Source organism: Brassica napus, chromosome A2, assembly GCF_020379485.1.
Source record: "Brassica napus cultivar Da-Ae chromosome A2, Da-Ae, whole genome shotgun sequence".
NCBI lineage: Eukaryota > Viridiplantae > Streptophyta > Magnoliopsida > Brassicales > Brassicaceae > Brassica > Brassica napus.
The window spans coordinates 11,188,451-11,213,831 of record NC_063435.1 but is presented as its reverse complement, the minus strand read 5'-3'; the positions used below and the strand labels follow the sequence as shown (position 1 = coordinate 11,213,831).

Genomic DNA, 25,381 nt, shown 5'->3' with positions numbered 1-25,381 from the left:
AGCTCTTCCAATTGCAGTCTTGGCTTCCCTATGAGTAATCATCATTCCCACTAACTCAAGCATTATAGACTCAACCTTGTTATTATTCTTTTTGCCAAGGTTTACTCTGTGTAGTTCAAAAATGTTGTAATCTTTTACAAATTATTCTCGTATTTATATGATATTAACAAATATGGTAAAAAATACAAAATCCAGTATAATCTTTATGCAGTAAACGTTAATAACTTGATATATCAATATAATTGTTTGTTTAAAATCAAATTCCCACTATTTTTTATACCTTTTTATAAATGTGATGGTAAAGTGTAAAATTTACGAGTCCAAATTTTATAGTTTCTAGTCATGTAGATGATTTACAAATGTGAATTAAGATATTAATCCATGCTAGAAATTAAAATAATAATCACATCATCATGTAATCGTTTTATTATTGAGCTGTTAAGTTGTTGTCACACTACAATGAAGACTAACCATAATCGTAAGCAGTGAGATATAAAGCATTGAAGTGTTTTGTAAAAAGTATTAGTTAAAAACTTTTGCGAATCTTTGACAAAAAAAAAAAAACTTTTGCGAAAATCTCGTTTTTGTTGATGTAAAGAAATAAAAAATAAGAAAATTATAAAAGTAAAAGAAAACAATGATCGTATAAGATCTTTAGAAAAACGAGTATAAGATAAGGAAAAACTATCGTTTTGTACGAAAACTCATGATCAAAGGAATATACAAATGAAATACGATTTTTTGAGACAAAAACGAAAGAAACATTTTTTTTAACGCTTGAAATATAATATCCATCTTTACAACATCTTGAAATACAATAATATTGATAGCTACGTGAAGCTTAGCATGTGTATATAACTCAACCATGCACTTTGTGGATTATTCATATAAACAGCCAAAAAGAAGAATATATGGCAATGGAGAAGCCGATGATTTCTGGAGAGGTGCCGGTCAGCCCGTTTTCACGGCTGTTCAGCATGCCAGGACTCGATTGCTTCAACATCGTAACCATCGGATTCAAACACGAAGCCAATCCATCAGCCTTTGTTGAAGGCTTGAAAAACACTTTGCTCAACCATCCACGCTTCTCTAGCATACTAGTAATTATAACACACATGTTCATATATGAATTTACATATATATACTCTTGCAACGATATTGCCATATTGGTGCGCGACTTTGAATTAAGTTTGAACATATTTGTTTATGTAAAACTTTGTAGGAGACAGGAGTTGGTGGAAAAAAAGCCAAATGGATTCCCACAAAAGTAAAAGCTGAAGATCATGTAGTTGTTCCGGATATAGATCCCACTATTCAAAATCCTGATCAGTTTCTAGAGGATTATACATCAAATATGGTTTTTTCACCAATTGATATGTCGAAACCGTTGTGGGAGATGCATATACTCAATATGAAAACATCAGATGCAGAATCTTTCCTTGTGGCAAGATTTCATCACTCCTTGGGTGATGGGATGTCACTTATGTCTCTTTTACTCGCTTGTAGTCGAAAAGCAAGTGACCCAGAGTCATTGCCCACTTTGGTTGCTCCAAAGAAAAGCAAAGTAACCAATGTTTTGTGGTCGTTGGTTGCTCGTGTGTGGTTCATAATTAGACTAATGTGCAACACTTTTGTTGAAGTTTTCAATTTTCTGCTCATTTTATGTTCCGTCCGCGACGCTGCAACTCCGCTTATGGAGAAACCAATTGCTACACTTAGCCCTAACAAATTTATTCATAGAGTAATTAGTTTGGACGATGTGAAAATCGTGAAGAACGCAATGAATATGGTATGTTATTCCTTTTTCTGGTATTGCCTATTACTTAACAGTTGACCAAACGTGAACTTCAATAATTTCTTGTCGTCTCTTAATCAGACTGTGAATGATGTTATTCTTGGAATGGTGCAAGCTGGTCTTTCACGATATTTGAGTCAAAAATATGGTACATCTTTCTATACATTTATATTAAGTACTACTCCCTCCGTAGATTAAGAAAACCATTAATTTCTTATATTTTCTAAACAAAAATATCATTAATTATTTACTTAACCACAATTGAACCAATAGAAAAATAGAAGATATATTACCATTGGTCATACAACATTAATTATTAGTAAATTCTACATAGAAAATCGAAAACGACATATAATTTAGAACAAAAAAATTCCTCTAAAACGACTTATATTAAAAAACGGAGGAAGTAATGAATTGCATTTATTCACGTTTCTTACAATTCTTGTTTTGATCTTTTGGAAACAGATTCTGAAACAAATTCGAAGTTAAAGAGATCTCTTGAAAATGTTTCTCTTCGAGCTGCTGTATTCTTTAACCTAAGATCAAATAAGAAAATCGAGGTGCAAAATAACAAACATGCCAAAACGGTCTCAAATATTTTCTATATTTATATTATATATTATAACCTCAACGCTCTAATTAATCTTTTTTCTTTTTCAAAAAAAAAAAAATATAGGATCTTGCTAAAATGATGGCGAAACTTTCAACGTCAAGATGGGGAAACTCAATTGGTTATGTTATGATTCCGCTATGGATGAGATCTGAAAACGATATATTTGAATACATCCGACGAGCCAAAACAATAATGGATCGGAAAAAACTCTCACTTGAGCCTTTATTTTCCTATGTGTTGCTCAAATTGACCGTCGAAATTTTCGGATCCAAGGTGAGTTAGTATATATTTCGTACTTCGATCATTTCAGATATATTATTTATGTGAATGATGAATCCTAATGGAATCATTTGGTTGTGTGAGGGTGGGAAACAGGCACTAAGAAATCTTGCAATGAGAATTTTCGGACGATCAACAATCATATTGTCAAATGTTGCCGGTCCATCCGAAGAAATAAGCCTTTTCGACCACCAAATTTCTTACGTTGCTGCAAGTGTATCCGGTTTTCCACAGGTATGACCCTATGTCTTCCTTGATATCTTTTACAAGTAGAGTATCAGCGTTGTTGTAGATACACATTGAGTTTATTAATAGTAAATTTGAATAAGGGAACAATATTAACCGCAATGAATTACTCATTATGTTTCATAATAAGTGACTTATAATGTTTTCATGCGAATTAAATTTTTTGTTAAATGGTCTGTTTTACCACTATTTAATATAATTTTTTGTTTAATTTTATTAATAAATTAAAAAATAAAAGCAAATTTTAGCAAATTTTGTTTAAAATATGCATGAAAATGTAAAACGACATTTATAATGAAACAAAAATTTAAAAGTTAAAACAACACTTAATATAAAACAGAGAGAGTAAAAAATTTCTCGAAAATTGTATAAAATGTCCCAAAATAAAAGATTTTCATCTTCTTTCTTCTTTTTCTATTTTTTTTAATTTATAAGTGACTTAGTAAAAACTCATCAATGATGGTTTTTTTTACTTCTAAAATGGTAACTTTTTTTCCTTTATAACACAAAAAATGAAAAGAAAAACTAATATATGATAAATTGATATATAATTATTGGGAGTTTAGTTTAGTTTTCTTCTAAGTTATCATTGCGTTTGAACGAATGAAACAGTATATATATATATATATATATATATATATGTAGAGGAGACTAACAACATGTTGTTTGTTGGATAAGGCACTCATTGTCCACATAACAAGCTATGTAAACAAAGTTATCATCAATCTTGGAGTTGATCTCGACGTAATTCCAGACCCTCATCACCTATGTGATCACATGGTCGAAGCTCTCCAGATGATGAAATCAGCTGCAGAAGAAAAATGTTCTGCCGATTTAAACGTTTAAAACGAAATGTTTGACGTAGAGATCAAAACCTACTCATCCCAATTCCTATGATATACTTGTGTTATCGATATATACTGTTTTCAATAAATGTTGTTTTCAATAAAGGTATGTGCGTGTTGCAGTTATTCATTTCCTAAGATATGTGTGTTATCTATGTATAAATATTTTTCCATAAATATTACTATGTCATTTATTATACAAGAACGTTATGCTATTTATTGCCACAAGAACATAAATGTTACGTCAATTTCGAAACAGTTTGATAATTTCTGATAGGCATGATCATTCGAATTTTGGTTTGCTTAACTTGGGTTTTGAGTTTTGGGTTTTCAGTTTTCGATTTTAGGTAACAAAATAGGAACCTCCTTAAAACCGGTTCAGATCGGTTCGGTTATCATTCGTTTGGTACTTTGGTTATCATTTAGTTCGGTTTGGTAGAAGTAATTATGTCAGGAACTGGTAAAGTTCTAAAACATTATCGGGTATAATTCGGTTATGGTACTTTATACCTAAACTACTTAATATATACATATATATTTATCCATATCATGTTTTAAAATAGTTTATAAAGAATTAAAGATTTAATTGGTGACCACTAAAAAAAAGCAAGAATAAAAAGGGAAAAAATGAAAGAGAACGAAATGAAAAATTAGAAATATTTATTATTTATTATTTATTCTTGAATTTAATAATGAACATTCTTCTATAATTTTTTAAATTATAGAAATAAGAAGGAACAATATGTGAAAATTATTTTGTATAAATGGTGTAAAATTTTAAAAATGAAAAAAATTCATTATTTCCACTCAATTCTTTTGATTACTATTTAGAACCTAAGAGTATTTGAATCAGTTTGCCCAAAAAAAAAAGTATTTGAATAGGTTTTAAGTCTAGAAGCATGAAACGACATCAAAAGATCTGAACCAAAGAGGAAAGAAGACAAAGCTGGCATCAGCTTGGGGGCACATCCAAAGCTCGGCGGGTCCGCTACACCATTAAAAAGGAAAATTGAAAGATAATTGATTTAGCATTGGTCTTTCCGAGGGCTGACAGTAAACTGTTATGATAGATATATTCTTTTCTTTATTTTCATATCAACTTATTTTATTAATTTGAATGAGACAGTACATAGTCTTCCTGAAGAAGAGATGTTATGTTGTTTGGTACATAGTTATGAAATAAAAATGAAACTCGAGTTGGATTCGAAGTCGCCGACTTATCTGCAACCTTATTTGATCTTTTGTTGATCCATCTGTATTCAACTGCTTCAAACTTCTTACTCCATTCTCGAATATCTCTTGTCCAATTGTAAACTTGAAAGTTGAGCTTATTATCTTGTAGAATTTCTTTTGTTGTTCTGCAATCTGTCTCCATAATTATTTTACGATATCCTAAACTCCAACAATGCTGAAGCGCCATAAGGATTGCTTGTAGTTCACTTTCCAGTGCTCTTTGCACTCGTTTACCTGTAGCTTGTGCAGCTCCTCTATAAATTCCATTTGAATATCTCACAACCCAACCTGCAGCTGTTAGTGTTTCGTCATTAATAAAGCTTCCATCTGTATTGCATTTAATCCATCCCTGTGGAGGCCTTAACCAATGTCCTTGTGGATGAACCGTTGTAGTATTGTTTCTCCGAACCACCTCAGATGTATCTGTATCCTCAATCTGCTTCCATTCTTTTGCATCACTCTTAGCGTAGCGTATGATGTTCATCCAATGTGTATGTTTTTGTTGAAAAACTAAAGCGTTCCTTCCTTTCCATAATCTCCATAGGATCCAGACTGGTAAATCTTGAAAATGACGTAGCCCTGCTGATGTACAGATCTGTAGACAGGCTCCAATCTTATCTTTTAGACTGGCCGAGGGATTTAAGAATCGTTAAATTTGAAAGTCCTGAGGCTCTCCATATCTGCTTTGCATACTCACATTCAAAGAATATATGATCTTCTGTCTCTTCCGCATTACAGCAACGTCGGCATACTGCATCTCTTATCACATGATATCTCTTCAAATTGCTCCCTATAGCTAATGATAGATATATTCTAATTTGCGTAAAACATAGAAAAAAATAGGATATAAGAAGACATATTTTATTTGTTGATAAATCATAGAACAAAAGTTGTAATGCATATTCTGAACTACTTAAATGATATAAGAAAACTTAATATGTATTCTAAACATTGGTCAAAATTAAAATAACCTAAACTCTAAATTTTAGATGATGGAAAACAATAAATAAAAAAAATATCAAATTTATTTTTAAAAACACTTGTATAAATATATATTCTGTAATTATTTAAATTTACTCTTTATTCAATTTAAATAAAATAATTTAATTAAGTATTGATAATTATTTTCAAAAGTCAATTTGGGAGGTTGGTTACCCTGTTCGGGAACGCGCTAGGCGCTAATCGAGCAGTCGGGTTGGGCCTAGCGCCTAAAGAGAAAATCAGAAGATTAATCGAAAATTATGCTTGGCGAAATTTTTAGATTGTTTACTATGTCATAAAACATGTTAATCTTTAATTGTGAATATTGTATAACATTAATACATTTTCATGTTTAAGATTGTATAAAATACACAAATAGAATATATAAACTTAATATAGTGTAATTTTCATCAAAATTATGAATATAAATGATATTTATAAAATTTTAGATCAAATAAATAAATAAAAATATTATTAAAAATAAATTGTAAGTGACTGAAGTGTAGATTAGATGTTAAGACATGAGCCTACATGAGAATTAGATAGCTGAAACTTATCAAGTTCAAAAGAACATGCCATGTTCGTTTGTACATCTGGAAGATGCATCGAGATGGTTAATCTAGATGCTTTATCAAGATGTTCTATTTGGGTGTTGTCCGTTTCTTCATTTCGTATATGCATCCAGATGAATCATCTAAATGCAACTATGTTTGTTTGTTGTTTTATTTTTTAATTTGCATCTGCATTCAGGTGGACTTGTCAATAAAATGATTAAAATATATTTTTAAAATTTTGGCGGTAAAATAGCATTTTAACGGTTTTGACGGAATATATTTTTTGCGGTTTTTGCGGAAAATGTGTTTTGACAAAAATGTGTTTTTGTAGTTTCGGCGGAAAATGCATTTTTTGCGGTTTTGGCGGGAAAATTGTTTTTTGCGGTTTTGGCAGAAATGTGTTTTTGACGTAAAAGTGCGTTTTTGCTTTGATGGGAAAATGTTTTTTCGCGTTTTGGCGAAAAATGCATTTTTGTAGTTTTGGCGGAAAGAATGCATTTTTGCGTTTTGAAGGAAAAAGTGTATTTTTGCGTTTTTGGCAGAAAATATTTTTGCGGTTTTTGCAAAAAAATGCGATTTGACGAAAAATGTGTTTTTGCGGTTTTGGTGGTAACATGCGTTTTTTGCGTTTTTGGCGGAAAAATGTTTTTCGGTTTTGGCGGAAACATGCGTTTTTTGCGTTTTTGGAGGAAATATGCGTCTTCCCGGTTTTGCGGAAACATTCGTTTTTTTGTATTTTTGGCGGGAAAATATGTTTTTTTGATTTTGGTGCGTTTTTCCAGTTTTTACGAAAACATGTGTTTTTGCGTTTTTGCCGGGAAAATGCGTTTTAATACATTTTTCCGGTTTTGGCGAAGAAATAAATTTTACGATTTTGACGGAAAAGTATGTTTTCGGTTTACTTGTTTATTAGTTTTGGCGGAAAAATGTATTTTTCGGTTCTGGCGGAAAAATATATATGGAAAAATATAGGTTTTTTGGTTTGAAATAATATTTTGATTTTAAAAAATATTTTGTCATTTATCATTTTGGACCGAAATACTCACCTTCATATGCAGGGCCGGCCCTGAGCTAAAGTTTTAGGCGCCAAATAATGTTAGATTTTTCAGGGGCGCCAAAGTACCAAGAGTAAGGATAGGGTTCGACACTTTCAGGCAGTATTTTAATGACTATTTATTTTGCACGTAAGTTTGAAGAATTTGGGCTTTAGGCGCCTCGTGATGATGGGCTGGTACTGTTCATATGGGTGAAAATTTGGCAAAATTTTTTAAAAATTCAGCAGGATGATCGAACATTATAATGTACAAAACGAACATCAATGGTACCAGATGAATCACCTGGGTTAGCAAACAAACCGCACTTTCATCTCTGCAGCCCATGGACACTACGAACCGCACCCTCATCATCTCTGCAGCCCATGGATACTCCTGAGATGCTTTGGTTATGTGGGTTGGAACTCCATTAATGGCGCACAGGTGCATACCGATTTTTTTCTATCTTTTAGTTAGGCCTGGGTATTCGGATCTTCGGATCGGGTTCGGGTCGGTTCCTTTCGGGTCCGGGTCGTTCGGGTCTAGAAAATTTATACCCAATAGGTACTTGAGAGGATTTCGGTTCGGGTTCGGGTCGGTTCCTACCGGGTCCAGGTCGGTTCGGGTCTAAAAATAAAAAACCTGCAAAAGAACCTGTTATTTTCGGATCACATCTGGTTCCGGTTCGGGTACAAGTTTTTCGGGTTATTTTCGGTTCAGTTCCATGAGTTTCAGATATTTTTCAGTAGTTCTCGTAACATTTAACCTGAAACCCGAAATCTTTACCCATGTAAACCTGTTTACGAAGCATTGAAAACCAAATAGCCATAATTTCATATCAAACTTATATGTTTTTGCAAACAATTTAACCACACAAAAGTACTAAATAACATAAATCTTATGAAGTTTCAATCCAAAAACAAAAGAAAATAGAAAACAACAACTTCATCACGTCTTCTCCCAAGTTTCTTTGCTTCGAAATCAAGTTGAACAATGAACAAAAGTCAAATCACAAAACAACAAAACAAAACTCAAAAATCAAAAGAATCAAACAAACGTAACTTAGTCATCAAGTGAATCATCGAGCAAGACAAAAACGAAACGAAACCATTATCAACAATAAAAAAGTGGAGACTACCACAGAATTAAGAAACTTGGGTTTAGATTAAGGAATTATCACAAAATTAATTTGAGAAGTCTCAAAAAGTAGAGAAGAAGAAATTAGATGAGTATGATTTAGGTCTTCCAGTTTGATTGATAAGTTTTTTTAGGTTTTGTTCAAGATTGAAGGCTGTTTGGGGGAGTGGAAACGACTGCAAGAGCCGAGGAGATACCGAGGTTTGAGACAAAACATTAAGTGACGCGCTGTAACTTGAAGTCTTAAAGCACGCCTATTTGTGTTTTTTCGGTTCCATTAATACCCGTTCGGGTATCGGGTCTTATCCGGATCCGAACCTGTACCCACGGGTCTATGAATAAAATATCCAACAGGTTAATCTACACATACTTGTACCTGTACCTGGACCTGTGATTTCGGGTCGGTTCTGGTTCGGGTTTTCGGGTCCAGGTTAAAATGCCCAGGCCTACTTTTAGTTAAAAGGATCTACTTTCAATATTAATGAGCTACCGATTTTTGTATTTTTCTTCTTTTAGTATGTATTCTTTTGTTTAGGTTTAGCCTACGTGAGATTCTCTCTTTCTTCTTTTAGAGAGAGAATTTTCTCTCCATCGCTCCCCTCTTATCAAACCCTAGATCTTTCAGAGGAAAGTGATGATTCTCTTTTTGGTGTAGTATATGTTCGATCTTTGATCAACTGTCTTTTCGGATTGCCGAGTTATCCTTTAGCTTTGGCCATTTTTATTTTGTACTTCAGTCTCGTCGAAGCTTCTCTTCATTCACCATCTTTTATCTTTGATTGAGATTGAAATAATCTGCTTTTCATCCGATTTTCACTCTAATCCCGTAGGTGATTGAGCAGATACTTTCGTTTCATCGCTCAACTCAACCTCTCTCTAGGGGAATCAGACTTCCTCTGTTAATAGTTACCCAGATTTGGTGTTAAGGAAAGCATCTCTGATGAGAGTTATGAAGCGGATTTGATAAGTCGTTTATGAAGTGGATTAAGAAAAGTTGGCGTTTTTTCCAAAACGGTCCGACATATGATCTGTCTTCTACTCGGCTCAAGCTTCCTTTGTTTACAACTCCGGTGAAACAAAGTTCTTCTGATCAAATAACCACGGTGGAGATGGAAGGCGTTTCCAAGGAGCACAATTTGGTCGGGAAAGAGGGTCCAAATTTGATAGAACCAGAGAATTGTTTCAGAGGTGATCTCGGCGGAGCATCCTTTCGGTGGCAGATGACGGTGGCTGAAGCTTCCGCTTTGCAAGAGAAACACGTGTTTCAACACGTGTTGGGCAGACACAAGGATAAGGGATGCGTGAGATGATCGGATTCATTATCTTAGATCATCATCTTACTGGGCTTAGTTGTATTTGCAATATATGTGGGCCTTATTTTATTTATTTATCTTCCTTGTACACTTGTGCCTTTGGGCTTTTAATGAAATCTGGTTGACAAAAAAAAAAAAAAAGGTTTAGCCTACGTTACCATAAAATTTTGTATATGTACAGGCAAAAAAAACAACCGTCTAATTCAAAAGTGAAGGCATGACCTAATAACAAGACATATCTACATATGACATTAAACAACACAACATTAAACTACGACACCGTAAGAAGTACGTCAGAAAACAACAACCACAACGACAAAAGAAGTTAGGTTTAGGACCAGGAGATGCACACACTTGAAACAAATTATCAAAGCCATATGCATCAACAAGCAGCGCCTAGTCTCTGGCCGAGATAAACAAAGTGCCAGGTTAGAGACATGAGCATCATTATGTTTAACCAAGAGGAGTATGTGTTGAGCTTGCTCAGCCTCTCGCTAAGCTTCTCCAGTTTCCTCCTTACTTCTTGCTCACTCGTTCTCTCTCCTCCTCCTCCTCCTCTTCCTTCTTCTTTTTCCGCCTTCATCCTCTCAAACATCGCCTATCCACAACAAATATATATATAACCCAAAACAACATAATGATCTGATCACTAGACTAACATCACTTTACTATATTACTAAGACAAACTGGCTAAGGAAGTGTAGATATACCTTGGTGGCACGTGGCTCCACAAATGACTTATTGGCCTCAATCATAAAGAAGGCGGACAAAAGGTTCACGCCTTGCCACATCTCCGTAGCGTCAGTGAGCAGCTTCCGACGCCTGCTAAGCACGTGACCAAGCAAACCCACCAAGATTCCAACAGATGTTGCCTTGAAGTAGACAGGATACAGCTTGCTCTGAACAACCCCGAACTGCTGCCTCCCCAACACTGAAGCCAACACGTAGCTCGACACAAACGTCACCCACACGCTAGTCCCAAACGCAGCCGCAATTGCAGTCAGCCCCACCACGCTTGCTACCTTAGTAGGACTCAGCGCCTTCGCCGTTGCTGACCCCAATCCACGCGCCGCCAACTTAACTCTCTCCCACGCGTTATGGGACTTGTGAGCCGCCTTCTCCTTGAGTTCGTGAGCCTTGTCTCTCACTTCATCTTTCACCCTCTCCTTCGACTCATGGGCTTTATGGGCCATGGTCTCCTTCACGTTGTGAGCCTTTTTGGTAACTTTATCTCTAACATCATGAGCTTTATGGGCCATACCCTCCTTCACATCATGTGCCGTCTCTCCTACCTTCTCCTTAGCATAGCCGGCTTTATCAGTAACCGTTTCCTCTATGTCACGTGCCCCACGTGCAACCGTCTCCTTCACGTCGTAAGCTTTACCCGCCGCAGCATCTCCGGCATCAGAGATCTTCTCTCCGACATCATCTACCCTATCAGATGCTCGGTCTTTAGCCCGGCCAACAACACTCGCGATCTTCTGCCTGCACTTACCGAACGCGTCGCATATGACTTCCCCAGCCGTCGCGTGGTGATCACGCGCCTCCTCCGTCACAACCGGCTGCGAGATGCCTTGACCAACGTTTGGAAAATACGACGCCGTTTCTTTCGCTTTCTCTTTAGCGTGTCTAAACAACGTAGTTTCCTTCTCTACTTCTTGTTTTTGTTCTCCCTCATCTGCCGACGGCGGCGAGATGGAGACTCTCGTATTGGTTTTCCCGTCGCGGTCGTACTCAACCACCACAACGCGGTGGCCATCTTTGACGATGACGTCGTCCTCCGACACCACAGTCTGTTGAGTGGTCACGGCTGGGCTCGGAGACCATACTTCCGCCGCAAATAAAGTGCTGAAGACAAGACACAAAGCCAACAGATTCGTCATTGTACTTGCAAGTTGCTTACTACATCCAGGGGCGTCCCTATGGTTATGAAGGCCCTAAACCAAAAAAAAGTTGGGGGCCTACATAATTGTAAATCCATTTTGTTTTTATTATTTTGTTTTTGTTTTTTCACTAACATATTAATAATGGATTGACTTTAATTCATTTTGATGCTGGTATATTTTTTTTTACTTTACAAAACAATGAAATCCAAAATTAATTATAAAAACTTATAATAAAATTTTCAAAAATGGGGGCCTCTAAATATGGGGGCCCAAGGCCCATGCTTTAGTTGGCTGTGCCAAGGGACGCCCCTGACTACATCATCAAATCTGAACTGCCACTACGGGTAATAAACTTATAAACACTTTGGGAGGATGTGAAACCGCAACAAACATTTTATTTTTCTTTTAACTTTTGAATGACACGTATCGCCACGTCTTTGCACGTGTCGCTTCTTCGTGAAAGTAAACTTCTCGACCGCTCGACGAGGCGCACTTTGTCTTGCGGTTTTGCCACATCGCCCGAAACAATCGTATTAGTTAGAAGGAACCACGTAATGGGGACTTGTTTGGGAATGTACCCAATATCAGTGAAAACATAACATTAATTTTTATAAATGTATACCTGTTTTTAAAATTTTAAAATATGCATTAGAAAGAAAATATCTATGTTTTCATAAATTACTAAAAATTTGAATAAATATTTTTTTAGAGGTTAAAAGTAAATTAAAATAAGAGGAAATAGTGATGAAAGTTAAAATGACAAATATCTTATAAATATACAACCATTATTTTGTTATGGTCATTTTCTTAATTTATGGCTTTGATTTCGTTATTGGTCCTAATTTCTATTAAAATAAATTAACTTAATAAATAAATACAAATTCAAAAAGTATTAAAAAAACCATTACTACTGTGGTTCTAGTTACTGCAGGAGCTGTGCACTTTTTTATCTTACCATTAGCATAATTAGGGTTTCGTTTTTATAATCACAAAGTTGGGACCTGGTCACAACGTAGAACTCTTTAAGGTTTTTAACATACTCGATATAACAGCCAAACTTACAATAGATACTCACTCACAAGCTCTTTTTATATCCATTACATGTAAGCGTTTGATGCTAAAGTTTGAGAAAGAAGCAAGAAGAAGAAAAAAGGAGATTACAGAACAGATGAAATAGAACACTGGGATGAGTGGATGGGATTTCATCAGGCCTTCACACTTGTTTCTAAAATCATTTGGTACAATGGATAGAAGTAGAACCAGAGAGATGGAGAGTACAGTCTTTGGGAGCAAGACAACAGTTGCATCTCGGAGGCAGCTTCTCGTCCCCAGAGGAAGGACATGTCATGTACTCTACTTCCAAGCAATAGAGAGGACAAGCGATCGCTGTCTTTGTTATAGTAACTCCAGGGATTACATCTGCTAGAATCGCTCCTAAATGGAATTTTTGAAACAAGAAGTAATATCAAATTCTGATTGTTATATACTTATATGTATGTAGTTAACAAGAACTATACCTGTGATCATGAGAGACATCAGCCAAATCTTGTATGTAGCCATGCTTTCCAATGTGATTGTAATTATATTCTCAAAGCATATATATATAGAAGCTTAGAAAAAAAAAATGAATTATTTAGCTGCACCATTGACTTTTGCATGGTTGATTAGTCAAGTTTAGTTTACTTTGACCGAATACTTGAAATTCTTTGAACTTTGAAATGAATATGAGGACGAAAAAGAGTTGAGAGATTTGACTTAAAGTGTCGATCTTTATCCTATAACCTTATCTTTTACACTTACTATTACTACTATTGATCTATATGTTCTCCTACAGACAAATAAAACACAAACTTTACACAGAGTTAAAACCATATCTGCCTAAACCGTGTAAACTAGCAAGTCTCGTGTTCTTGTGAATCAAACTGAGGAGGCATGACCCTCTTCCTTATCAGCATTTCAGCTGTAACATGCTTTCTCTTGACTCCACCTCTTGGTCTTGATGTGAAATCTTCATCAGCTTCAACAAAATCACCCTGAAACCATCAATCAACTTCCATGTGAGATTCTAGCCTCTTTCGAGTTTGTAACAAAAACAAGTTGGGGACTGAACTTACGCAGGTGTATATGTGGCTCCCGGATTTCTCGTGGTTGTTTCTGACATGTTTGTAAGCAAATCTCTTGGCACAGCCTGAAAAGCCACATACAAAGGGTCTGATATCCTCGTGCACTGCTTTCAAGTGCTTCCGAAGATTAGAAGCCTGTAAATAATGAGGATGGTTAATAATCTAGGACTTGAAAACAGTGCTTGATTTGCGTTTAAGTGTTTCTTTACCTTTGAGAATGTTGAAGAGCACCCCTCAACTTCACACTTGAACTCTCCCGGTGATGATGAGTCTTCTTCATGAGTCCGTAGATGTCTCTTGATGTTCTTTTTCAAATGCTTAGAGCCGCATATCTCGCAGTTGATGTGCTGATGGTAGGATCGTATGTGTGCCTTGAGACATTCCTCGTTTGTGAAGTACTTCATACATCCAGGCTCCGAACAAAAAGCCTCAATAGAGTCCAATTTCACTGCAAATGTAAAATCCATAAGTACCCTTTAGAGACTTGAAAACTGGCAGTAAGCAGAAGTAGTGCCTCTATGAGAGTAGAATCGGACACTTACCATGAGAATCCTGATGCTTCTGTAACTGTGACGGATACTTAAAGGCCTTTCCACACCCTTTTTCTTTGCAGACAAGCTTCTTTTGGCCAGTTGAAGATTCCGAGTGATGAGAATCTCCATTACCAGTATCTTCCTTTTTACTATTACCAGTATCGTCCTTGTTACCATCGTCCTTACTATGAAACTTCTTAACATGCCTACTGATGTTGCCATGTACTGAGAACTCACTCTTGCAATTCTCCACTGGGCACTTAAATAGCTTGCCTTTATGGGTAAGAAGATGCCTATTGAGATGATCCTTCCTCCTATAACTAGAAGTGCAATCATCCACATAGCACTCAAAAGGTCTCTGCACAGCAAGAACACAAAAACAATCAGAAACAAAATCCAATAAAAGACAACAAACTCCAGAAGCAATGAGCAGCAAAAAAAACAAGCTACTGAACAACAAATTTCAAACCTTTAGCGTGACCGAGGCAAACTAGCAGGAGCTTCTCAGGAGGTCTCCCAGCCTGATACTAGTCCATAACATGTAGCCTCGCATTTTGGAGTTCACTCTTTTGGGATCCAATGCCTCACGCAATAACATAAGTAAGACCTTCTGTTATCAAACAAAAAAAGGACATTCATTTCCTGCAAAGGTGTACACTTTTAGCACGCAATAAGAACTAAGCAAGCCCACGAGCTTCTCTGTCTCCACGAGGATGCATACCTCGAGCGAGTGGCTCTGCATATGCTGCTTCAAGTGAGCAGGTTTCTTGAACTCAGCACCACACTCCTGGCAAGTGTGTTTACCAGAGACCTCTTCTTCATCAACCTCGCAAGCTTCTTCATCTCTTTCCATTTCAACTTCCATCTAAAAATAAACAAGGAGAAGTGCCCAAAACAAACGAAACGCGTCAACTCATGAACTCTACACACTAAAGGCTTAGAGAGAGAAAGGGAGGAGGGAGATGGAAACCTTATGATGAGAATTGATGTGTGAAGTGATGAGATACTTTTTCGATCTGCTGATTCCGCAATACTGGCAGAGGTAGTGACGTATGTCCTTGGGTTTCGATGGCTTGGCGTCGACGTTAGCTGCTTCTTCCGCCATCTCGCTTTGATTTTCTACACGATGATCAGGGTTCGTCTGCATCACACGCCGCAAACTCTAGAAGATGAAATAGCGAGCTAAACAATGGCTATTTATATCGTTTACTTAATTAAACCGAACCGAACCGAATTAACTCCGGTTAGCTCAGTTAACATTTTGCAAAACCGAATTAACAAAACAAAACCGAACCCTAGACGATTCTATCTCTCTCTCTCCCTCCTCTCCTCTGTCAAAACCCACACGAAAGCTCTCTCTCTCTCTCTTCTCTGAAACTAGGGTTTCTCGATTCACCATCTCCGCTTTCTTACGTTACCATAGTTTCAACTACAAGTGAAAGCAGCTACGGATGTGAAATGCTCGGGTAACGAAACGATGCAGAAGATTCTGTACAAGACTACAACCTGCTCAACACCTCTTCTCTCTGCTCCGGTTACCTCCTTCGCCGGTAGTCTTATCTCTACACAACCCATCGCCATACCTAGTCTCCTCTCTCCAAGGTGTAAGACCTCCTTCAAAAACCCATCTCTCTGTTCCACCCCCAGACCTTTCTCTACCTCCACTATGCCGACCACGGCATGCTCTGTTTCTACAAACGGTGCCGTTCTCTCCGGGATTCTACAGAAAACCCGTGTCCTCAGAGCGGCGTCGCTACCGTTCTCAGCCTCTTTCCGGTGCTCAGTTAACGGGAGAATCCATAGTACTAGTCGAAGAAACCAGTTGTTCCACTCCGAATCAAACGGAGGTCTTAGCTCTGTTAACGCAGTGGTTGAAGACGACTCTGACGGAGGAGAAGATGATAAGCCAATGAGGATGAGCCGTCGAAATAGACGGAGCTCTAACGGAAGCTGTGACGGCAATCCAGATTTACTGAAGATTCCTGGCGTGGGTCTGAGGAACCAGAGGAAGCTTGTTGATAACGGTATCGGAGATGTCGCAGAGCTCAAGAAGCTCTACAAAGATAAGGTCTTTGAAAACTTCTACTTCGTTCTAATAAAAAAAGTTGCTGACTTTACTTTTTAATTTCAGTTCTGGAAGGCAAGCGACAAGATGGTTGATTATCTCCGTAGCTCTGTTGGGATTATTCACAGGAACCACGCGGAGAGCATCACAACGTTCATCAAAGAGAGCGTAGACTCAGAGCTCAAGGACCCTAATGCGAACCCCAAGAAGCGTTTGACGTTTTGTGTCGAAGGGAACATTAGTGTAGGCAAATCAACTTTTCTTCAAAGAATAGCTAACGAGACTATCGAGCTGCGTGACCTCGTTGAGATAGTTCCCGAGCCGGTTGACAAGTGGCAAGACGTTGGACCAGACCACTTCAATATACTAGACGCTTTCTACTCAGAGCCTCAGAGGTACGCTTACACTTTCCAGAACTACGTGTTCGTCACGCGCCTGATGCAGGAGAAAGAGTCTGCTTCTGGGGTTAAGCCTCTCAGGTTGATGGAGAGGAGCGTCTTCAGTGACAGAATGGTGTTTGTGAGGGCGGTTCATGAGGCGAAGTGGATGAACGAGATGGAGATAAGCATATATGATTCTTGGTTTGATCCGGTTGTCTCTGCTTTACCTGGGCTTGTTCCTGATGGGTTCATATACTTGAGGGCGAGTCCGGACACTTGCCACAAGAGGATGATGCTGAGGAAACGAGCGGAAGAAGGTGGAGTCTCGCTGAAGTACCTCCAGGATTTGCACGAGAAGCATGAGAGCTGGCTCTTACCGTTTGAGAGTGGGAACCATGGGGTACTGTCTGTTAGTAAACCGTCTTTACAGATGGATAACAACTCTCTGCATCCGGATATAAAAGACCGTGTGTTTTACTTGGAAGGAAACCATATGCATTCTAGCATCCAGAAGGTAACGTTATTGCATTTTTTTTTTGTATTAAAGGTCTGAAGATAGATTTTGATTAAGACTGGTTCCTTTGGTTTTTAACAGGTCCCTGCTTTGGTTTTGGACTGTGAACCAAACATTGACTTCAGCCGAGATATTGAAGCAAAGAGACAGTAAGTTCTCACTACTATTAATGTCACCATAATAGATTCCTTAATCTTACAGATGGATTCTTGATTGGTATTGGTGAAAGGTATGCACGCCAGGTTGCTGAGTTCTTTGAGTTTGTGAAGAAAAAGCAAGAAACATCGCAAGAGAAGGGCAACAGTCAGTCTCCGTTGCTGATACCTCCTCAAAAGGGAGGTCTCTGGATGGGACCAGAAGGCAAGCATGTCCCGGGATTAGAACTCGAGTCTCTTGATTTCAGAAAGGCCATGTCGCTCTTAACCAGACCGTCTGCATAGATAGACTGTCCACAGACGCTGTTTTTTTCTTTGCTCTGAAGGAGCATGTCCGAATGTCAATAGGTATGTATGGTCGGCTTTTGTTTCCCTCTTAGATGTAGAAACAATGTTTTGTTTGTTTGGTTAGTTATAACCCTTTTGTGTAGAGAAGCTTAATGTCTGGACACTTATATTAGATATGTTGTTTCTTGAAATTTTTGATGGTCTGAAACTCTTCAGTTTTCATTTACTGTCACTATTGATCGGTACAATTTATGTATTATCCTTATCATGGCTAAGCAAATATACATCAAGAACTACAAAAACCTAAAACGCCTAAGGAATGCGATTGTGACGTTTTCTTTGCTATCCTAGTGGAGGTCCCAGGGTGGATCAGACTCAGTCACGATGTAACCAGCGTTTGAGTAAAGCTTTCTAGCAGCTGCGTCGTCTTCGTAAGCTCTTAGAGCCACAAGTAACATATAACATCACATGCCTTTAACAATGTATTTAACATCTTCTTTTTCCTGTTGATGTAAGAAAACACATTAGTGATTAGTTACTCGTTTTGTAATAAAGAAGAGAGAGATGTACTCGTTGAGCCTGAGACTTAAAATTCATAAATGGCGGAGAACTGAGTTTTCAGTCTGAGGTGTGATGTCAACTACTCCGACGACACTAGAGCTTTGCATATCTAATAAGACTAGTCAAGAAAGGCGTTATGAGAATAAATGGGCCGTGTTACAAAAAAAAAAAAAAAAGAGAATAAATGGGCCTGGCCGGGCCCAAAATAAAATGTCGATCGCACGTGTGACGACGCTCTATTCCAGTCTAAGCATTTCCTTATATCGTGAACATTGAAAAAATCACTCCAACAAGTTCGCCGTCGTTGAGCTTTTATCCGCTTCTCCATCAACTCTGATCATGGCGTTGAACACCGGCATCAGATCTGTCTCAAGGCTCATAGCTTCATCCGAATCGTCAGTCTCCAGATCTGGTTAGTACCCCATCTCCTTGGATTGGTTTCAGTTGTCTTTCTTTTTCCCCTTTTCTAGGGTTTCGATTGTTGCCCAGAAATCGAATACGCTGTTGGGATTTTGATGTTTCTGATTAGCCGCAGAGTGCTTCAACATGATTAATTTTCGATTGCTTTGAGTGTTTTACCTTATCAAACGTCGAATTTTGGAAATTGAATTTCGCTTGTAACCTCAAATGATTATATCTTAATAAATAGAACATAATGCAAAGCTACTTGAACTATACGCATTGCTTTGACTTTCTTTGTTCAACAGTGAGCAGAAGCTTCCACTCAACTGGAGCTAAGAAGATGAGCGGAGGACATGGCCATGACGAGCCTTACTACCTCCACGCCAAGCACATGTACAATTTGGACCGCATGAAGTTCCAAGGTCTCAAGATGTCTCTCGCTGTCTTCACCGCTTTCAGCATCGGTGTTGGTGTTCCCATCTTTGCTGTTGTCTTCCAGCAGAGGAAGACCGCTTCTGGTTGAATTTACTCGAGTCTCTCTGCTTCAATAAATTTGTATGAGTTATCAAACTTTTCTCTTTCTGCAAGAGAGAATGTTTCTTGCTTCTTATGGATCTTAGCTACAAGTATTTGTCATTTCTTTTCTGTTTCTTCATCCTTTGCTGGCTGTTTGACGCTGGAATAATGATAATCCGACAATTATGTATTTTTTTAATTTGGATTCGGGTGCTTCTGTCTGAATGTTGTTCAGTTCGAGCTACCCTTGTGTGATCTGTATGAAACCATTAAAAGATCACCCAAAACCCCAAAAAAATCCAACATATTCACATATCTATCAATCAAAAGCACAATCACAAGAAGAAAAAAACTAAAATCAAGAAAGCACAAAAAAAATCACACATGATATGACAAATCTGTTCAAGAGCTTAAACCCACATATGTTTCACCATATTCCTCATTCAAATCTCTCAGGCATGGCAGCATTAAACTGCCAAAACATGTTTTACAATTGGAATCATTGATCGCCAGCAGCATCCTCCTACCCGCCAGTGTGGTCACCAAAATGTTCAAGAGGTGCGTTTGTTCACTTCTTGTCATCACCACCATTTTCACTAGCTTGACTTTGATTTGGCTCTTGATGCTGCTGGTGATGCTGATGCTGGTGTTGGTCTAGCGTCATCGCCAAACCGTCGCCGCCGCCGCCTCTACTTCCACGCATTGCGGCCGCCATGTTTCCCTCAGCCACTCCTAATCCTAGCTGCTGACCTCCCAACATCATTGACCCCATCGGTGCAGTCACAACCCGCCCTGTCCCAACCGGATAACTCCCCGGATTAAATGCCCACATCTGATGACCCGGCTGCTGCTGCATCTGTTCCCGCCCACCCGAGCCACTCATAGGAAGCATCCAGAACGCGCTTCCTCCGTTCGTAGTCCCAGGAGCCACCGCCCACATAGGTTGAGGCACCACATTCGCCGTCCCACGGCCCATACCAGGACCCGGACCCATCTCTTGCTCCTGAAACTGACCCGGTTTCTGAGAACTCCCACTTGGTTCCGACTCCTTGAAGTAATCCTCTCTATAAGGCTTCCCCAAAGTCGGCGGATTCCTCTCCGCCGACATTATCGGCTGGTAGCCCTGATGGTGAAACCCAAAAACGGCGGCGTTCTGAGCGGCTGTTGCTGCGTTTAACAACTTCGCGGCGGAGGAGGATGATCCGTTAGTACCGTTACTATCTTCATACAGAGACATCCCGGTGCTGTGAAAAGGAGAAGACTTCGACGACTGAGCGAAGATGGTCGAACCGCCGCCGCCGCGTAAAGTAGCGTTTAAAGTCGAGAAATTCGCCGGAATCGTTCCGGTCCCCGTGGACGCGATGATAGCAGGCTCGGCTTGCTGGAGCAGCCACTCGATCGTCTCTCCGTCTGACTTATGACCCAACTCCCTCGTCAACTGGAAAACTCTAGCGGCGCACAACGCCGGCATGCGGATTCTCCGGCCGCGGCCGTCGACTTTCGTGTGGCGGTCTTTAGACGGCTTCTTCGCGGCGGGTTTAACCACGGCGAGAGCAGTGCCCGAGCTAGTGCTCGTGGAGCTAGAGGTTGCACCTCCGGCGAAATGAACCGATCTTCCCGGTGATGGGTTTTCCGTAGAATTGAGTTGCAGCCCTGCCTCCGCCGTCGGACGGTCGTGAGAGTTCTGATCCATGTCGTGCTCTTCGATTTTGTAAAAAGATTGGATTTTTAAGCGGAACACATGTGAATTACGATGAGGGCAATTCGAATTCTCCACGAATCTGGGGGGAATTTGAAGCGGAGGAGGAAGGAGAAGAGCGGAGTGTTCGAGTGAGAGGAGATCTAAAGGTTGGAGCTTTACGAGTATAATGGCCTTTGGGAGTAAAGAGAGAATGATTGAAGGGATAAAAACAAGTGGATATGCATCAATCTATTAATCTCTCAGTCAAGCTTTATTGACTTATTTGTTTCTTAACACTGTTTTCTTGTTTCCCCTCTTCTTCCTCTTGATTCCCTTTTTTGATATGTCACTACTCTCAATTGAAAAAAAAAAAATCATTTTAGATTTGGTTGATTATAGTAAACATTTTTCTTAGATTTTAATCTACACTACTAAAACTAAAATATCTTTAAGAAATAGTTCTTTTTCATTTTAATAATTACAACTTGTGCCATTAAATTAAATAATTAATTAACCATAAATAGTTTATTTTGTTTCACTATTCTCTATCCAAATATAAAACTTATTATTCATGTTTCATAAGGGAAAATAGCATGAGAACCATGAAAGTGGTATTTACTCATATTTTATACCTTGAATTTTTTCTATTAGCATCTTTAAATTTCAAAATGATATTTATATCAGAAAAAGACCTCTAACCTAACTTATTTGTTCATTAAATAAAAAAAAATTGACTAGTTGTGCAGGTAAAAACGATGGTGTGTCTGTCTTTATTTTTTCAAAAAGATATTTAATTAATAAATAAATAAAAATTAAATAAAATTTTGGAAAATTAAATAAAAATCATAAAACTAATTATTTATTTGGTTAGATTCTTCCCTATCCAAACTTAGTTAGTTAACCACAAATAATTTATTTTGTTAGATTATTCACTAACCAAACGTACAAAACTTCCGATTATACTGTAATCAAATTTTACAATAAAACTTAACAAATTTATTTGAATGTTATACATTCATGTATGTTATTATTTCGTTTCACATACAAAATATCAACTATATATGTTTTTATTAAAACATATAAAGTTATTTTTAATATATGTTAAATAATGTGATGATTAGTATAATCACACTTTATATAATAATGTGATGATTAGTATAATTTACACATATATATAAATTATAAGATACAACAAATAAATTTCAATTTAATATTCTCTCAAATATAAACATGGAAGTGGAATTTATTTGGCATATAAAAACTTAGATACTTATCTATCTATCTTATTAAAACAAAAATACATTTAATTTTGAAAATATAGATTTATTCATATGCATAAACATAATAATTGGTATTTTAGTTTATAACTAAATATATCAAAAATGCTTACTATAGTTTAAAAATAGTAATTCATAAATATGCTATATAATATATTATTTTAATTGGCTTTGTATCCAACCGCAATATGAGAAATCAACAAATTACACACAATTAAAAATCTTCTATCTATTACAAATATTATATATTACAAATCTAACAAACATCATATGAATGCATGTTTGTGAAACTATTACATTTTTGTGTTGTAGAGAATTTATATATTTATTTTATTAAAATAAACATCCGTGTGGGTGCACGTATCAAACTCTAATTTATTTTATTAAATAATTTTAAAGAAACCAGTAGATCTTAATATAAATAGTTGATTTTTTGTGTCCTACTCTATTTAAACTTGTCTTTTTTTTTACCAAGTTAGTTAAATTGAAAATATTATAGATGAAATCTATAGTATAAGATCTGAATGCACTTCAAACAAGACTAATATTATCGGTTGTGATTTGGATACAGATGAATTATGAGTTTAGGCCCATAACTTCTTAGTAATTTAAAAAAATTGCATTCAGACAATGATTCATCTTTATGATAAAATAGTGTCAATAATCATAACTTCATTAGTAACTTTTGGTACATTGTACAATGTATCTCCCTTGTGTACCATTTCGGGAGACAGTAATGAGAAGGAGGAATGTTAACTCTTTAATTTTCAGTGTTTGATTAAGGGGGCGACTGGTTTTCCCGCTACCACCCGCAAACGTAGCTTTTGTGGTTGATAGCAATTGTCGGCGGGTTGCAACAATCACTCAAATCGCTTTAAACCGTTTCAAACCGCTCAGAATCTCATAAATTCAAAAGCTGGCTCCAGCTAGCGTTTGCGGTTGCGGGTGGTTACGGGAGGGTAAAATTTTTTTCTATTAAAAAAAATATATATATATACAAAAGTAAAATATTTAATAAAAATTTTAAAATTGAAATTATGAAAATATTAAAATATATCTATTATATTTTAATTAATATTATAAAATTTTATAATAAAAACAATTTCAATAAATTTTCAAAAATTAAAATTATAACTTTCTAAATATAAATTTTATATTTATTATAATTCTATGATTTTTGATATTTTTATAATTATATTAAATGTAAATATTGTTAATTTATTATTTGACAGTTACCGCATTTGATAGTTAACCAGTCATAAGTCACCCGCAAATACACCAATTTTTAACCGCAGTACCAGTCGTACAAATCTCTTAAAACTGTTAGAAACCGCAACCGCCCGCATCCACAAACTCCTGCAACCACAACCGCAACCACTGCGTTTGAACCAGTCAGGCTCTAAGACTACTGCGTCACGTGATGTAAACGCGGAGGGTGCATACACACTTGTAAGATTATGTACAATGGGGGTGTTGAATAAAAGATTCAACAGTTGAATCCCTATAATAAGGGTATTAAAAAATGAAATATGATGATGTAGATTAATTGGTGTTGAAAAGATTCAACATGTTGAATAAGAAGAAAGTGGGGACCACCGACGATACATATCACTTTCTAAAGATTTTTGATATTTTGATATTTTGATATTCTCTTAGTTATTTAAAACTAATTAATTTCATTATAAATTAAATAATTTATTTTTATTTCGTATACTAAAATTTATCTTTTTAAATTATCTATAAATAAAGACTAAGTTTATTTAATTTGGATATAGAAAAAATAATTATTAATTAATAAAATAGAATGTTGAATTTTATTCAACAAGACCATTGTAGTGGATAAAAATTGAATGTGTGTTGAATGATGATGGGTAAGAAAGAGAATATGACATTGAGTATTAAAAGATGATGTGGAGGGTGTTGAATCTTGAAACCATTGTATATAGTCTAAGAGCATCTCCAATTATGCATCAAAATGAGAGAAAATATCAAAAAATGAGGAAAACTCATCTCCAATGGTACATCATTTTGAAGGAAAAAATGAATATATGAACAGTATTCCATCAAATTTAAGGGAACACTATTCACAACCTCATTTTGATGTCAAGCTTTTTTTATTTACATAATGATCATTTATTTTATGACAATCTTTATTTTATGCATAAACAAAACATTAACACTAAACATAACTTTTATAACTTTATACCCAATATGTATATACTGATTAAACTTCTTAAAATAGAATTACCAATAATTAATTATTAAAATATAATTTATAATTTATAATTTTATAAATTATACTATATAATTTAAAAAATAAAATAGAAAACAATACCATTGAGATACATAACTAATACAAAGTTAAAAAAAAAATACAACAAACTTAATACAACATTTAACAACTCTAAACATAAGACAAACTTAATACAATATTGATGAAAATAACTTAATAATCAGGTAGGTTATTTTCAGATCCACCAAAATCATTAAAATATTGACTGAATGTGGTAGATGCATGAGGAGTTCCTTGATCTTGGTGTTGTGTAGCCCTTTTTTCTGTAAAATCCGTGTTTGTTCAGATTGAACATATGCGCGAATATTTAGATCTTGAATGGAAGCTAAATCTCGAAATAAAATTTTGTTCTCCTCCTTTAGTTCTTTTAAGGCATAATTCTGACTTTGAATCTTCAAGTGGTATTCTCTTTGTGCAGTTGTCTTTTCTAGTTGCTCCAAAAGTCGTTTGTTTCCTTCTTTTAAAGTATTGATGACGATAGATGTTTGATCATCACATTTTCTTTTTAACTTAGACTTTTTCACTCCAATTGGTCTCTGAGATGAAGTCCCATCAGTAACATCTTCACTGTCATCTAAATTTAGAGAAAATGAAGACAAACCTGGAGATGCTTGTGCAGCAGAATCAGGAGTAGGATTTTCTGATTCAGAAGATGTATATCCAAAACCACATGGATTTCT

At 36.5% G+C, this 25,381-nt stretch overlaps 7 protein-coding genes across 8 annotated transcripts; 3 read left to right on the top strand and 4 right to left on the bottom strand.

The window, feature by feature from the left end:
• The first annotated feature begins 875 nt into the window (after positions 1 to 875).
• LOC106421491 (wax ester synthase/diacylglycerol acyltransferase 2-like) lies at positions 876 to 3,993 on the top strand. 2 transcript variants are annotated; one of them, XM_013862333.3, is made up of 7 exons: positions 876 to 1,100; positions 1,223 to 1,789; positions 1,877 to 1,943; positions 2,261 to 2,355; positions 2,472 to 2,681; positions 2,784 to 2,921; positions 3,612 to 3,993. In XM_013862333.3, exons 1-7 carry the CDS (start codon positions 912 to 914, stop codon positions 3,777 to 3,779), a joined length of 1,434 nt encoding a protein of 477 aa, XP_013717787.2. In that variant the 5' UTR covers positions 876 to 911; the 3' UTR covers positions 3,780 to 3,993. The 2 variants fall into 2 exon arrangements, with proteins under 2 accessions (XP_013717787.2, XP_022564333.2); XM_022708612.2 differs by having other exon boundaries at positions 2,772 to 2,921.
• Positions 3,994 to 9,337: 5,344 nt separating this feature from the next.
• LOC106395796 lies at positions 9,338 to 11,957 on the bottom strand. Its single transcript, XM_013836152.3, has 2 exons — positions 10,738 to 11,957; positions 9,338 to 10,625 (listed from the first exon to the last, which is right to left on the bottom strand). Exons 1-2 carry the CDS (start codon positions 11,908 to 11,910, stop codon positions 10,410 to 10,412), a joined length of 1,389 nt encoding a protein of 462 aa, XP_013691606.2. The 5' UTR covers positions 11,911 to 11,957; the 3' UTR covers positions 9,338 to 10,409.
• A 977-nt stretch (positions 11,958 to 12,934) lies between these two features.
• LOC106421495 (proteinase inhibitor PSI-1.2-like) lies at positions 12,935 to 13,667 on the bottom strand. Its single transcript, XM_013862336.3, has 2 exons — positions 13,431 to 13,667; positions 12,935 to 13,347 (listed from the first exon to the last, which is right to left on the bottom strand). Exons 1-2 carry the CDS (start codon positions 13,471 to 13,473, stop codon positions 13,145 to 13,147), a joined length of 246 nt encoding a protein of 81 aa, XP_013717790.1. The 5' UTR covers positions 13,474 to 13,667; the 3' UTR covers positions 12,935 to 13,144.
• LOC106395808 (transcription factor IIIA) lies at positions 13,639 to 15,748 on the bottom strand. The gene is made up of 6 exons (XM_013836160.3): positions 15,540 to 15,748; positions 15,291 to 15,434; positions 14,579 to 14,927; positions 14,246 to 14,484; positions 14,028 to 14,171; positions 13,639 to 13,946 (listed from the first exon to the last, which is right to left on the bottom strand). The coding sequence occupies exons 1-6, from the start codon at positions 15,714 to 15,716 to the stop codon at positions 13,806 to 13,808; spliced, it is 1,194 nt and encodes a 397-aa protein (XP_013691614.2). The 5' UTR covers positions 15,717 to 15,748; the 3' UTR covers positions 13,639 to 13,805.
• A 132-nt stretch (positions 15,749 to 15,880) lies between these two features.
• Positions 15,881 to 18,164, top strand: LOC106395825. Its single transcript, XM_013836175.3, has 4 exons — positions 15,881 to 16,637; positions 16,701 to 17,528; positions 17,610 to 17,677; positions 17,758 to 18,164. The coding sequence occupies exons 1-4, from the start codon at positions 16,047 to 16,049 to the stop codon at positions 17,966 to 17,968; spliced, it is 1,698 nt and encodes a 565-aa protein (XP_013691629.2). The 5' UTR covers positions 15,881 to 16,046; the 3' UTR covers positions 17,969 to 18,164.
• A 576-nt stretch (positions 18,165 to 18,740) lies between these two features.
• On the top strand, positions 18,741 to 19,649 carry LOC106395854. The gene is made up of 2 exons (XM_013836196.3): positions 18,741 to 18,944; positions 19,240 to 19,649. Exons 1-2 carry the CDS (start codon positions 18,872 to 18,874, stop codon positions 19,455 to 19,457), a joined length of 291 nt encoding a protein of 96 aa, XP_013691650.1. The 5' UTR covers positions 18,741 to 18,871; the 3' UTR covers positions 19,458 to 19,649.
• Positions 19,650 to 19,746: 97 nt separating this feature from the next.
• Positions 19,747 to 21,477, bottom strand: LOC106395841 (transcription factor TCP22-like). Its single transcript, XM_013836189.3, has one exon. The coding sequence runs from the start codon at positions 21,141 to 21,143 to the stop codon at positions 20,019 to 20,021; it is 1,125 nt and encodes a 374-aa protein (XP_013691643.2). The 5' UTR covers positions 21,144 to 21,477; the 3' UTR covers positions 19,747 to 20,018.
• Between the last annotated feature and the right edge of the window lie 3,904 nt (positions 21,478 to 25,381).

What these genes read in the sequence shown, in the direction of transcription:
- LOC106421491 (XM_022708612.2), top strand. Translation starts at nt 912, where the DNA reads ATGGCAATGGAGAAGCCGATGATTTCTGGAGAGGTGCCGGTCAGCCCG. An exon ending in TGAAGAACGCAATGAATATG is followed by an intron (nt 1,790 to 1,876) that starts GTATGTTATTCC and finishes TCTCTTAATCAG; the next exon opens with ACTGTGAATGATGTTATTCT. An exon ending in ATATTTGAGTCAAAAATATG is followed by an intron (nt 1,944 to 2,260) that starts GTACATCTTTCT and finishes TTTTGGAAACAG; the next exon opens with ATTCTGAAACAAATTCGAAG.
- LOC106395796 (XM_013836152.3), bottom strand. Translation starts at nt 11,910, where the DNA reads ATGACGAATCTGTTGGCTTTGTGTCTTGTCTTCAGCACTTTATTTGCG. An exon ending in TGGAGCCACGTGCCACCAAG is followed by an intron (nt 10,626 to 10,737) that starts GTATATCTACAC and finishes TGTTGTGGATAG; the next exon opens with GCGATGTTTGAGAGGATGAA.
- LOC106421495 (XM_013862336.3), bottom strand. Translation starts at nt 13,473, where the DNA reads ATGGCTACATACAAGATTTGGCTGATGTCTCTCATGATCACAG. An exon ending in GATGTCTCTCATGATCACAG is followed by an intron (nt 13,348 to 13,430) that starts GTATAGTTCTTG and finishes AATTCCATTTAG; the next exon opens with GAGCGATTCTAGCAGATGTA.
- LOC106395808 (XM_013836160.3), bottom strand. Translation starts at nt 15,716, where the DNA reads ATGCAGACGAACCCTGATCATCGTGTAGAAAATCAAAGCGAGATGGCG. An exon ending in GCTCTTCAACATTCTCAAAG is followed by an intron (nt 14,172 to 14,245) that starts GTAAAGAAACAC and finishes CATTATTTACAG; the next exon opens with GCTTCTAATCTTCGGAAGCA. An exon ending in GGAGCCACATATACACCTGC is followed by an intron (nt 13,947 to 14,027) that starts GTAAGTTCAGTC and finishes TGATGGTTTCAG; the next exon opens with GGTGATTTTGTTGAAGCTGA.
- LOC106395825 (XM_013836175.3), top strand. Translation starts at nt 16,047, where the DNA reads ATGCAGAAGATTCTGTACAAGACTACAACCTGCTCAACACCTCTTCTC. An exon ending in AGAAGCTCTACAAAGATAAG is followed by an intron (nt 16,638 to 16,700) that starts GTCTTTGAAAAC and finishes TTTTAATTTCAG; the next exon opens with TTCTGGAAGGCAAGCGACAA. An exon ending in TGCATTCTAGCATCCAGAAG is followed by an intron (nt 17,529 to 17,609) that starts GTAACGTTATTG and finishes GGTTTTTAACAG; the next exon opens with GTCCCTGCTTTGGTTTTGGA.
- LOC106395854 (XM_013836196.3), top strand. Translation starts at nt 18,872, where the DNA reads ATGGCGTTGAACACCGGCATCAGATCTGTCTCAAGGCTCATAGCTTCA. An exon ending in ATCGTCAGTCTCCAGATCTG is followed by an intron (nt 18,945 to 19,239) that starts GTTAGTACCCCA and finishes TTTGTTCAACAG; the next exon opens with TGAGCAGAAGCTTCCACTCA.
- LOC106395841 (XM_013836189.3), bottom strand. Translation starts at nt 21,143, where the DNA reads ATGGATCAGAACTCTCACGACCGTCCGACGGCGGAGGCAGGGCTGCAA.